Genomic DNA, 13,419 nt, shown 5'->3' on the forward strand with positions numbered 1-13,419 from the left:
AACTGTCTTTGAAGAATGGCCAAGAACATTTACATAGTGAGCATGAGCACTAGATTTGCAATCAGAAGATATGATTTGGGGGTCTGCGACTTTCAAGTTAAGGTAAAGAGAGCCAATAACTCTATAAACATCATGTCGTCGGTGGCACAGAGACCACTCCATTATCTCACACTGTTGTGAGGGACGCTTGGTGAGAAAATAAGTTTGAAAGCACTTTGTGAATTATGCAGGGGCCTACAGAGGCAACTAACTGTTGTTATTACACGTTGGGGATATAAAAATAGAAACTTCTTTAGATCCTACAGGCCATGCAAGAGTTCCTTTGAAACCTGGATTTAACTTGCTCTCTGAGACCAGATCACATTGAACAGGACTCATCCTGGTCAAGAAAGGGCAGCTCACCCACAAAATGCAGTGGAAACTTTACCTGAGTATGGACCACACACAGATTTGCCCAAACTATGTATGTGGTGGGCACATCATGATCATTGGCCTGTCTTGCCATACTCAGTTTGCCTGTTTATGTTGATGAACTAAGAATATATTAGCACCAGCAAGCATCTTCCAGTGGTTTCCTGACTGCCTCCAGCTGGCCAGTCAACTGGCTGGTGCTGCCAATGGGAAACAAATATTTTCCAGGAGAATGGACGTGGAAAAAACAAAATCCTAGCCCTGGCTTTTCTCAGAAAGGAAATCCCATTTGGCTTACAAGGTATTCTCTGCCAATAAACAAATTGCTAAATACATTCCAGTGTTCCCAGCCACTGTTAATGAGAAAGTACAGCCAAGTTCAAATATGAGAGAGGCAGAAACTTTATTTTAATTGCAAGTTAAATTCTTCAGTTTCGTGAAAATCTTCATTGTCATCTCACCTCTGGACAAATAGTGGGCGGCCAGGTGCAGCAAGCAGCAGCAGCTCTCCTTGACGCTCCAAGTGTGGTTCGTGCTGAACAAATCAGCAATGCAGACTCTCGGGCTCCACTCCAGACCTCGCAGCCAGAATCTGCATTTCATCAGGTTCCCCAGATGATTCGTCTGGTCGGCAGATGCTGGTCTGGTCCATTATGCCATGTCATGCACTTGCAAACCTCAGGGTGGAGAAACAAGCTGAAAGCATCTGTATAGTTCAGGCGCCTGCTTTTAGGCTGGTGAGTTATTGCTGTCACCATTTTATAGATGGGACACCAGAGGTCCATGGAGCGTAAGCCACTGGCCTGAAGTCATGGAAGTCCAGGGTCTCCTGCCACCAGTCACAGCAGCTACTCACTGAGGGTCTCTTTTCATTCTTCTTGTTTCTGCTCCAGAGGAGATTTCCTGGCCTTTATTTATTTCTCTGAATCTGGTGGAGAAAAGATAAACTTCACATATTCATTTTGGCTTTTGCTCTGCAAACCAGAAGGAAAACTTCAAAAAAATGTTATAGTTTTGCCTAAGGGAGAATCATCTTGACACTCAGATAAAAGCACCAACTGGAGAGCCCGAGGGAGGCCTATTTCCAGAGAGATGCTGGAACTTATTTCTGTCCCTCTTGTGTGTGTGTCTGGCTGTCTCTGTGTGTCTATCTATGTATAGGGGTGGGGAATCTTTAGTACACTTGATCAAATAGATGTCATTAGCAAAAAAACTTAGAGCAGAACCTGCTATTCTATATATTAAAAAAAAGCACTGCACTGTACTTAATTTAGCCTTCCACACAGAAAGGGTCATGAATATGCATTTTGACTAAGAAAACCATTTCTTTTCACGGCTTCCTGTGTGATGCTGCAGGCTAACCTAATCAGCCTGGCTAATTTTAGCCTTCATTTTGAGAGTTATTTTAGAAAAGGTCACTGTACTAACCTGTACAGTGTGAGAGAACGTATCATCAGAGAGGTGCAAAGGCAAGCAACAGCTGATCCCCCGCCCCCGCCAAGACTATAAAGGTATCGTTTGTATTGCGGTTCACTCCACTTGCAGTTGGAGGTATCAATAAAACGGGCAAACTGGAGTCCTGATGTGCAGTGGAAGGCGCTGGCTGCTGGGAGGTCCAGGGCCTGCCTATCTCCGGGCTGGAGGGTGTTATTTAAGCTCTGCTCATAGACACTGTAAATGAAGGTGGGAAAGTCACCTTACAGGTGAGGTTTGATCTGGCAGCTCCTCTGATGTGACTCTGGGGGAGGCAGAAGAGGCCAAGGTCAGGCTGGGATTCAGTCACTGCCTCCCCTGAGAGCAGGCCTCCAAGGACCTGCGTGCACCACCATCTCCTTTTCCATGGGGTGGGATTGATGGTCATAGCAGGGGTCCTGGCCAGGGGAGGAGCTGAGGAGCAGCAAGGTGAAGTGACCCACATCCCAAGGCTTTAAAGAAATCTAGTTACTTCCTTTCAGCCAGAACTGCCATCTCCCAGGAAATCATCAACATGATGTACACAAAGGGAGTGAGGCGCCCACTCTGTGTCCTTTAGGTCTTTTAGAAAACATGGAGGTGTTTCTTTGGCCACATCCATTCGACTCTACAAGGTGAGATTGTAGACATCAACGGGATGGGCGCTATTCAAAAAGGAATGTCCTGCAAGTGTTACCATGGCAACAAGGGAAGACTCTACAGAGTTACCCAGCATGCAGTTGGCACTGTTGGAAACAAACAAAGGGCAGGATTTTTGCCAAGAGAATTAATGTTCGTATTGATCATATTAAACACTCTAAGAGCCGAGCTAGCCTTCTGAAGTGCAGGAAAGAAAGTGATCAGAAAAATACAGGAAGTCAAAGGAAAAGGTACTTAGGTTCAGCTAAAGCACGGAGCCTGTGGGAAGGTGCCCGAGTTGCTGGGACCCATGCCCTATGAATTCACGGTGTGATAGGTGTAGGGAAAAATAAATGACCTCTGGGTTATAAAAAAAAAATCAAGCTAGTAAAATTCAAACTGAAGTCTGCTCCCTAGCAGGGAGAGAGCAGGAATACTCTAGAACACTGTTGTGCCTTGAGGTGAGGTAGAACTTTCTGAGATGACTGAAATGTGCTGTAGTCTTGTCGTCAGTGGCTCTCGAGCATTTGAGATGTGGCTACAGCATGGAAGAACTGATTTTTTAAATTAATTTTATTTTCATTTAAATAGCCACATGTGTCTAGTGGCTACCATGTTGACTGTAACAATTCTCGAAGAGCAAGCAACATTTTAAAGGAGTGAAGTTGTGAAACAAGAACAAATTCAGGGGAAAATATAGAGGGTCCAGGTTACAGGAGCCAAATTCCTATCTCAAGGCACATAGGAGAACCAGCTGGAAATCATCAGAAAAATCAAACTACCTGGACCCAGCCCAGGACCACCCAATCAGAATCCTTTTGGGTGCACATCTTTCACTGAGAGCTACCAAATTCACTGGTGGGAGGAGAGAACCAGCTGATAGAAGGCCTTGGCTGCCATCCTCATGGGCAGGATGAGAGAGGAGCACTTTGGGCAGGATTTGTGGCAGCCTGTGCAAGATGTGATGGAAGCCAAAGGTTGGGATTGTTCCAACAGCTAAGTGTTAAACAACTGGAGTGTTCATTTCTCCTTTGCAGTATGAGCATGTGAGCATGTTCATTTCACTGGGAGCTGTCCATATTCTTTTCTGGACTGAATATTTGTTCAGAATGCTTCTTAGCAAGTGGTTGCAAGACTCCCATCCCACCAATTGTTATGGTAATTGAAAAATTATAGTCATTTCCAAGGGCCCTGTAAGGGGGCTCTCTGTAGTGAAATAGAGGAGCAGCATCCATTTGGAATTTAGTGCAATGGCCTGCCTGGAGCCTTGGCAGGGACCTACACATAAAAGGGGATGACTCGCCTTGGAAGTAAGATCGCTGGTCCTGGAATCAGCTCTCTGCCCTCCACGACCTGCTTCGGAGCAGCTTGATGAGTCTTAATGGCCGGCCATGGAAACTAGGACACCAGGACTGACTCGGACCCAGCTGATGACTCACTGCCCCTCCTTTCATGCCTCAAGTAGGAGGAGATGGCTTTTGAAAATTTAAAAAGGAAAAGTAAAATACAGTGTATATGAAGTGCATAAACTAACAAAATGCCTTGTACAAATGAACGAAGTCCAAAGTCAGCCTTTCAATGGTGCAGGGGAAGATGTGTGGAGGGATAAGAGACCGAGAACCTTGATGAGCTCCTTGGAAAATGGAAGGCTGGGGCTTTGGGGTGCTATTTAGCTGCCGGGTGGCATCTTGCTCCCATGGACAGATCGTCTGTGCCAAAGGAGTGTTTCCTCTGGCTTCACACATAAATGCTGCTTTTACCGATCGATCAGAATGTAGCCAAATGGCAGCTTGGCCCTCCCCGCCCTGTCCCTGAAAGATCTGCACAGCTGGCGTGGCGCTGTCTTCGTTGTTGCTGTGCAGGCTGCCCTCTGCCTTGCTCTCTCGCCTCTGTTTTGCTATCAGGCTTCCACATATCATATGTGCGTGCTTTTATTATAGCTGGTCATCTCCTAGAGCAGAGGTTCTTAAAGTGTAGCCCCACGACCAGCAGGACCAGCCTCCTCCCCTGGGGACTTGTTAGAAATGCAAATTTCCTGGCCTCTACTCAGACCCACTGAATCAACAACTCTGGGTGGGGCCCAGCAGGTCTGCACGTGATCCCCATGCGCTCTCAACTCGCAGAGGAAAGGATTTCTTCGGGTCTTAGGTGGAGGGTCTAACAAAGAGCTCCCTTTTGCCGGAACAGGTGGCTGCTTCTCTTTTCCTCCAGTGGGATGTGCAACAGCAGGTCCCAGCACAGGCAGCCATTAGTGGGTTCCTCCATAAACACCCTCCGCCACTGCCCCTCCTCCCCACTTAGCAGAGACCCAGTTGCCATGCCAGTGCATCTGCTACGAGGTTGACTATGTGGGCCGAGGAGATGAAAGTGATTTATCACAGGCCAGTTTCCCTTCCGTGACCGGAGAAATGAGCCTGAGCCCAGCAAGGCTTCTGACCGAAGCGCACGGCGTGACACACGGTGTGAGCTGACTCACACTGCCTTTGAACTTTTCCCTTTGAGCAGGAACCCTGTCCTAGGCAGCCCCGAGTTAGTGGTACTCGTTTAAAAATTCCCAGTCTGTTTCATCCCAGCCTATTTCGTGATTTTGACATATGCGGTGGGATGGCACTTTCCCCTGATCCTTTCTTTCCTCCTTCCTTAGGAGGAATCCTCGGTAAGAGAGGGAATCCTCAGTAAGAGAGGGAAAGGGCCTACAACCCTGTGCCCAAGGAACTGAGTCATGGGAGGAGGGGCTTAATATTTAGCATGAGAAGGGTTTTTCTGTTGTAGAGCTGTGATCTGGCCCGCTGCCTGCTTTTCTAAATAAAGTTTTATTGGCACACAGCCACACTCAGGGAAAGGGAGGGCAAAGAGGAAGAAATGGGATAAGAGAATGGACAACTCTGTGAAAGAGACTCAGAGATTGAGGGTGAGGGGGAGAGAAGGGTTGCGGAAGGACTCTCTATGCTTCTCCCCACAGCTCTACTCTACCAGTCCATGCTGGACTCAGTAGACACAATACTACTCTCCTCATTCTGAGTGTGAGTCAAATAAAGATTTTTATAAAATGTGACCCTATATTCAAGTCATCTATTTCATCTGCTACTCAACTGAAAATCAGTGATCTGAAAGGAAAACAGGCCGCATCAGAGTTACCAGGAGAAAGTATGAGTCTCCCATGCAGCCCTTCCAGACGGTTCGCAAAAGCAGTCTTGAATATGACATGTAACTTTTGTCTTTTGAGCTGACTGGCTTTGATCCCCTTGCACTGCCTCTTGTGTTTTATGGGAAACCATAAACGTATTCCATTGGCAGGGAATTCTATACCCATTAAGTATTTTACTTTCAAAGGATTAAAGAATCAGTTAATGAAAAGTCCATCTTTATAGATGTATAAAATTTCCCTATATGCATTCTTAAGATTGGATTGTTGAATATTCATAGCCACCTTGCTAATTCCCCTGATGTCAATTTCACTGGAGAAATTGGAGTTTAGAAAATTCTAATTTTTGTGCCCAGCTTTTCATCTAAAAATTGGTAGAACTTGATTCAGACCTTGATTCTCTGAGCCCAAATTCCCTGTTTCCCCCACCAGACACAAAGTAAAAACAATGGGGTGAAAACAGAGCTGTGTGTTACAATTTAGAAGGCTATTTTTTTTAAAGTCAGAGTCTAATGCAAAACTTGGAATGCCCAGTTTTACTGTGATAGGGTATCTTTGTATAATTTCTTCCCCAAGGATATTTCCAGGTCCCCATTAGCAAACCGGAATTGAGATCATTGCTTTTTTTTTGTTTTTTTTCGTGTGATCCACTCTTGTCCTTTCTTGGCTGAAGATCACTTGAGCTACCACCTTTATTGTATAGTTAGTAATTAATGACTTAGGTAGTCACTTCTTGGTATAAACTGGAGCGGGTGTTCTTTCTTTTTCTTTTTCTTTTTTTTTTTTTTGTTTAAATGCCATATCTAAATATGTGTAAGCAGGACGTGTGAGCTCCATCTCAAAACCTTCCTAGCCTGTTAGAGAAAAATTGTAATGTTTTCCTCAGCTTGCCAGAATGTCATTGTTCTACATCCTGTCCATCTTGTCTGATCTCACTGCTAGTATTTTCTGTAAAGAATACATTCTCAGGAAGAATGCGGATATACTTCCTTTCCAGTTCTGATCCTGCTTGTCTCCTCGTCCCCTCATTTGTAATGATTCATGTCTCCAACGGTAATGGCTTTGACGGATATCACTTCTCGTTTTGTGGTTACATTCCTCCACCTTCAGAATGTGGTTGCATTCTGTTCCCATTCAAGTCTCATTTTGCTGAATGTTTTTTACTTCAACTAAATGCTTTCAGGAAGCTAGAATTCAGCTTTGCATGCTATTGGCGCTTTGTCAGTGCAAACAAAATATACATCTCTGGGAAAATACAGGGGATCCTAGCATTGTTGTAATTTTAAAACTGTTGGGACATGATTGTTGTTTGTTTTCTATTTCAGAGATCCCAGAAGACCCACTTATAGCTGAAAAGTACTATGCTGATGCATTTGATTCCTGTTCTGAGGAGAGTGAGGAGGAGGAAGAAATAGTGTTCTCAGGATCAGAGGAAGAGATGGAGCCTGAGGGACCTCAGCCTGCTTATAGATCAAACCAGGTATGTGCTGCTCCCCAGCAGATGTGGAACTGTCCAAGGTGCTGATTGGGCCATGACTTGCAAGAGTCAAGTCTCATCAACTCAAGTGGGGTTGGGAGGACTAAGATTCTGTCCCAAAGGATCCATGAGACAAGTCTTGGTTTAAATAAATCCAAAGTTAGGAAGAGCCTCATGGAATCCTGAGATTCTGTTATCGACTACGTTGGTGAGGGAAGTGTGGGATCTCTGGCACTTGGGGGAGATGACAGGGAGGAAGATACACATTACATTGTATACTGAGGAGCACTCCATATACAGTTGCTGAATAAACAATACAAGTGTCTCTTTATCAGGGAGATTTTTTACAATATACTTTTTACAATATGCTTTTCACATTTGTGAATCATGTTCCAGAACACAAATAAGTTCTGGGCTTAGGGGATGTGCTTTTGAGGGCCTTCCTTACATATACAGTGAGGTCTTTGAGTAGGTGCCCTTGCCATAAATCTCTTTATAGCAAACTAAGCCCCATCTGGGTCATAGACCAAGAAAGAGCTGTGGCATACGATTTCTCTGTTGGGTGTCTGAGGAGAAGGAGAAAAGCAAGAGGTATGTGAAGAGAAAGCAGATGACTTTGGGCATCTTTTATGCTCATATGCTTCACTTTTTCTTATGTCATAACCTAGGAACCCTTCCAATCCTGAACTCTCATAAAAGTACAGAAGCTCTCTATTATCTGGGAATCATTAAGCTGTTAAAGTAAAAAGTCCATCAAGAAACATCCCCTATCAATGGAAACTTAGTCTAGAAGAAACTTAATCTAGAGAGAAGGCTGTACACAATCCATTCAACCATTTTAACCACTTTATTGAAGACTAAACAGTCATCACTATATTTAATAAATTAGACAAGAGAAACTTTCAAGTTCTGCATAAGAAATGGAGAGAGGGAGGCAGGGGAAGGGAACTGGAATGGTATGGATACAGAGCTAGGCAGAGAGAGGATGAGAGACAGAGAGAAGGGAGAAGAGAAAAGATGAGAGAAGTTAAGAGAGAAATAACTGAAGAGAAAAATAAATATGAGAAAAATAGTCAGGTTATGGGGGAAGCATGATTTACCATGTCAAAACAGGAGCACTTCTCTGTACTCTTTCCCCATTTTGTTCCAGTCATTGTTGGTAGACAACAGCACTTCCTACCGCAAATTGAAAAAAAGATTTTCTTTGTGTCTACACCACTGTCCTAAATACAGAGACAGAAGATGATCGCACTGTCATACACCCTTCACTCAGTGCTGGTGGCTGTACGACACGATCTGTAAAACACATGCTCAGTTTTACCCAAAGCATCAGGCAGTAACATTTTACCCACTAATGTGATTACTTTAGTGTGTTGTTTTTTTTTAATAAAATAGGAAAACTGACTCAGCAAACCCCATGAATAATATATATAAAATGAGCACCGCCCGGGTCAGGAAGTAGAACTGTGCCAGCACGTGGAAGTCCTGACTTGGGCCTCGTTAGAACATTGGGCTGGGGATTGAACTGTCTACATTTCATCACCCTTTGCAAGATACTTAACTTCCCTGTACCTCAGTGTCCTAATCTGTAACATGGGAAAATAATGGTTTCTACTGCACAGAGTAATTTTAAGAGTTAAATTAAGTAATTAATGTAAAATACTTAAAATCCTTCCCTGAATGTAATAAATGAATAATGAGACATTACCTATTACTGCTGATGAAGTTACGGAGCCGTCCTCTGGCCTTTTTAGGATGCTGCCAGAACATTTTAATGTTACAGTGAGACCTTACAGCTGTGGGATAAACATCCCTTCTTATTTCTTAGGGCTGGTGATACATACAGGACAGCAACTCTGCTGCCTAGGCTATGTGTCTGCCACATGTTATGTGCTGCTTCGTGGATTGTAAATAATCTTGGGTGTCTGCTCTTATCCCTATTTTTCCAAATGAGAAAACTGAGTTTCCAGGAAAGATGACATGCCTGTGCGAGAGAGGGGTCAGAACCCTGCTCCAGGCCCAGGTCTAGCACCTTCTAAGAAGGTCTATTGACCTGGAACGGACTTGGCATAATAGAAACAGGAGCGGAGAGTCACAACAGAGTGATTTATATTAGAGACAGTAATTACCCCCCATTTGTTTTTCCTAGTAACTCTATATAATTTCCCCCTCCCCAAGGGTGGTGGCCATGGGGTTGCGATAGGTGTTTGACTCTTCCCTCTTTGTGTTATTTTATCAGCCACACAAGTCGCATTACAGATCTCTGTGCTGAGACCCCAGCCACTCTGGGTTTGTGACCCTGCAGCCATCTCCAGTTTGATCTCTTCTCTCTCTGCAGTCTTGCCCTTGACACTTCAAACGGTCTAGGGTCTATTTTAAATGTTCATCATATCCAGTAATTGGACCAAAGTGGCTTCCCCTTCCTTCAGATGGGGCTAAGAGCCACGTCCTTTTTATTTTGATGGAAGATGTGCTTTTATTTTTTTTTTTAATTTTTTTATTTTATTATTTTTTTAAAAGTTTCTTTTTTTCTTTTTTTTTGGTTTATTTATTTATTTATCCAAGCACTGGGTACAGTCAGAAGCGCGGGAGGGTGAGAGAATCCACCAGAGCCAGAGCGGGGAGCAGAGCAGGCAGAAGGACCGAAGGACACTGCTGAGGGGAGCAGCGGGCGGCAGGAGAGGTCTGCGCGCCATGCGGGACCCTCCTCGGGTGGCCGGGGAGCAGCCGGGGATCGAACCGGCGCTGCAGAGGCCGCGGGCAGCTTCGCAACCCAGCGCTCAACCGCTGCACCACCGGGGAGGCCCGGAAGATGTGCTTTTAAAGAGCAACATGGGCTTTCTTGGGATTGATTGCTGAGTCCCTTGCGCCCCCCATGACAATCTTTTCAGCAGCACCATCCCTGGGCAATTTTATTAGGCCCTATTGTTATTGCTCCTCTGCTGTGATCAGCGGAGCATCAGTCACACCTTTTTCACAAGCCATTATCATATTGTTGATGGCATCTTGTGAAGTCTGTGGTCACTGAATCAGAACCAGCTTCTCAGATCCCAGGAGAATAGAGTTTATAGCTGTCATCATAACACATCCTCAGCAGAATTTGTGGGGCCTGTCATGGAAAGGTGTTATATACGCCCTAAAGGACGTGTTTTAGGGCTCAGACTGAGGGGTGCTTTCGTGGATGCTCTGTCTTCCCCTTACTGCCATGACCATCTCTTCTCTCCCCGAGACTAATCAGTGTCCATGCGCCAGCTGCATGCATAGCAGTCGGACTGTGATGACCCGATGCCAACGCCCTTGGGAAGGACTGTTCAGTGAATATGGGTTTTCACTGATGCTTGTTTTAGAAGACTCTTCAGACATGGTGTTTGCTCTTGCTAAGAAGGAGGGCTGCAGAGGCCCATTTTCCCAGTGAATTCTGAAGTTTTCAGCACATTTCTCCCATATCCTTCAGGGGTTTTGAAATTGCCTCTAAACAGTGAAGTATTAGAAAAAGCAGCAGTGATCTGCTGCTTAGGACGGTGCCGATTATAAATGGAGACAGGCTAGGCAAGGCCTGAGCTGCTACTGAGGACCCTTGGATCAGACAGTCAATAGGGTGAGTGCCTCTCAGAGTGTCCTCTGCCAGTGGAGTCACATTATAGTCGCTTATCACATTGTAATTATTATAACAGTAGCAATTGACCTTTCCAGAACCTTCATTCAATGCCCAGTACTTTATATGGGGTGTCAGTGAAGCTCTGGGAAACAGGTGCAATGCAGAACCAGATGTGAAAGCGAGGTAACAGCAAACCATAGTGCTGGGCTGCATCTTTGAGAGGAAGGAAAGGTGGGTGAGGACATCAGGGATGCAAGTTTGTAAAGGTCTTGGCCAGGTCTATAGGAGCCCCAGGACCAAGACTGCCCATTAGAGAAGTCCACATTGGGCAGGCCTGGCCTGACCCTGGTATCCCCACTATGTTTCCACTGGCTGGGAGCTGCCTGGGAAGAGCTTGGCTGCCTCCGTGGCGCCTGCAGATGTGTCCCTTCTTTAATTCTTGCAGTGATCCTTGACCCGTGCATTCTAGTTAAACGTCTTTAAACTAGAATTTAACTGGCCAGGATTCAAATAAGGGGAAGAGCAAGAGTGAGGAAGACGAGGGTGGGAGAAAGGAAGAAAAGATGAGTTAAGGTGTCAGGCAGAAGTGCCTGACATTTCAGTGTAGTAGTGAAGGCCTTGCGTGAGAGTAAGCTGAGAGCTGTACGTCCAGAGTCCCCCTCACCCTGCATCTCAGTCCTTAAGAACCTCTCATGGCTTTGAATCATTGCTCTCGACTTATGTCATTCCAAGATACATGTTTTTCATACACTGGAGCCCCTAAGTGAAATCACTATTTCATTTGATCCTCAAAAAAGAAGCAACAGCGGAGGATCTGTTTTCTATAACTGATTGTCATGTTAAGCACTCACTTAAGACCCAGGTCCCTTGAAAGATGAGACTGTTGCAATAACTTCACTTTGTGCAAGAGGAAACAGAGGCTTTGTCTGGGGAAGGAACTTCTCCAGGCCACACAGCTAGTAGGTAGCGGAGCCAGCTGACTGGCTCTGTCTTTACTTTCTTCTCCCTGCACAGCAGTTTGACTTAGTAAACACACCAGGTTCGAGAAAAAGTCTGAGGAGCTCTGCATTTATCTGGACCTGTTTTTCTGACAGTGTTAATGAGTTATGTTCAAGGCAAAATATGTGCTGTTTTCAGAAAAAAATGCTGCGTTATGAAAATTCACATCAAAAAGAGCCTGCCTCTCACATCTGTTATGGAATACAGATTTCTCACCTGTTCCCCTTTGTTAATTTATTTTTTTTCTATAGAAGGTGCCAGAAATCTTGAGTCCAAATAGTAGAATTGATTTACCTGCTGTTTTGCATGATCTGACCTAATTAATTTCATATATAGAAGCTTCTTTGCCTTGAATTGATCTTAGAGGTGCTAGCATGCAGGGACCCTACTTCTCCATAGCAAGGTAACACATTTAGAAAAAGGCTCCTCTGGACATCTTGGAAAAAGTGTCTCTGGACATTTCGGGGAAGGCTGGGCCTACAGAGGTCATCAGTCCCGAACAGCAGCCAGCGTCACCCTTATAGCTGCACACTCATGTGTCCAAGCATGCCCAGTCACTACTCTGTGATTCAGCTACATAGAGAAATTTAATTTTAGTCTTGGAATGTTTGTTTCTGCTGGAAATAGAGCATGAGTCCCTTTTCACGGTGCTCGAGCTAGGAGAACGGGGTGCGACGCCCCTGGATGCTGTTGGTGATGCCCTCCTTCCCACACGACCGGCCATCTGGGATCCCAGGGCGCACCTCCTACCAGAGAAGTAGTATTCACGGCCTGCCCGATGCCTTATCCCCATGAATACTCATGAGCCCTTTGGGGGCTATGTCTCCATCCCACTTTACAAATGAGAAAACTGGGAAGCAGAGGGAAGGACTCATCTGCCAAGGTCACCAGGCCTTTGACAGAGCTAGGGTTCAAATCAGCAGGTACTCACTGGGTCAGCTAGTAGACATGCGGGGGGAGCATAGAACTTACTCTTTTAGTTGGTAAAGGGAGACTGGGCCTGGGGGAGCTCCCACACAGGTGAAATGGAATAGGATCTGATGATTTCACATCATGTTTAAGGCACAGCCAAAGGTTCCAGTGACTATGGGATTTAAATCAGGACAAAACTAGACCTGTTTTGGAGTGGAGAGTAATCGCCTGCAATAAAGAAGTGTGTGTCGCCAGGGTTACCTTTCTCTTCTTGTTCCAGTAAACCTTGTTTAGGTTGCAGAACTTTCTTCCTTTGGTATTGGACATGCAGCTTGTGATAAGATAAGTAGCTAACCGGGAGCAAGTGAGTTACAGAATGCGACGGGGGGTACAGGGGCCGGCTGACAGCAGGTTCGCCTCCACTTTGCTAGAATGCTTGGACAGACAGGCCTCAGCAGCCCCTCAAATTCCAGGCCTGTGCTCCTGGGTCGGCATCGTGAAGCCCCTCCCTCTGCCCGACTCTCTTAGCTTCTGCTCATCCTCTGCATTTCCAAACTGTCACCTAAAATGTCTTCAGAGTTCTTTCCTGGGTCCCAAGAGATGTCTGTGAAACCCTAAAACAACCCCACAGATGCCAACTTGTGCGAACCTGGGCATTGATAAGAGACAGCTGCAGTTAGGAGGTTTTTAATAATGCAAAGTAAACAAGGCATTATCAGTGAAATGTGGATGCATTAGCAGTCTCGTTTCAGCGATTCCGAACTCAGTGACAGAGGCAGTTAATGT

The 13,419-nt window shown here is 45.3% G+C and overlaps 1 protein-coding gene across 1 annotated transcript in view; it reads left to right on the forward strand.

Annotated features, from left to right (window-relative positions):
- NEK11 (NIMA related kinase 11) overlaps positions 1-13,419 on the forward strand; it is a gene marked incomplete at both ends in the record, with an annotated part of 143,220 nt that overhangs the window by 87,555 nt on the left and 42,246 nt on the right. The window contains 1 exon segment of the mRNA XM_084247818.1: positions 6,973-7,127. Within this exon segment, the coding sequence (XP_084103944.1) occupies positions 6,973-7,127 (155 nt within the window).

This window comes from Talpa europaea, assembly GCF_964194135.1.
Source record: "Talpa europaea genome assembly, chromosome: 11".
Lineage (NCBI taxonomy): Eukaryota > Metazoa > Chordata > Mammalia > Eulipotyphla > Talpidae > Talpa > Talpa europaea.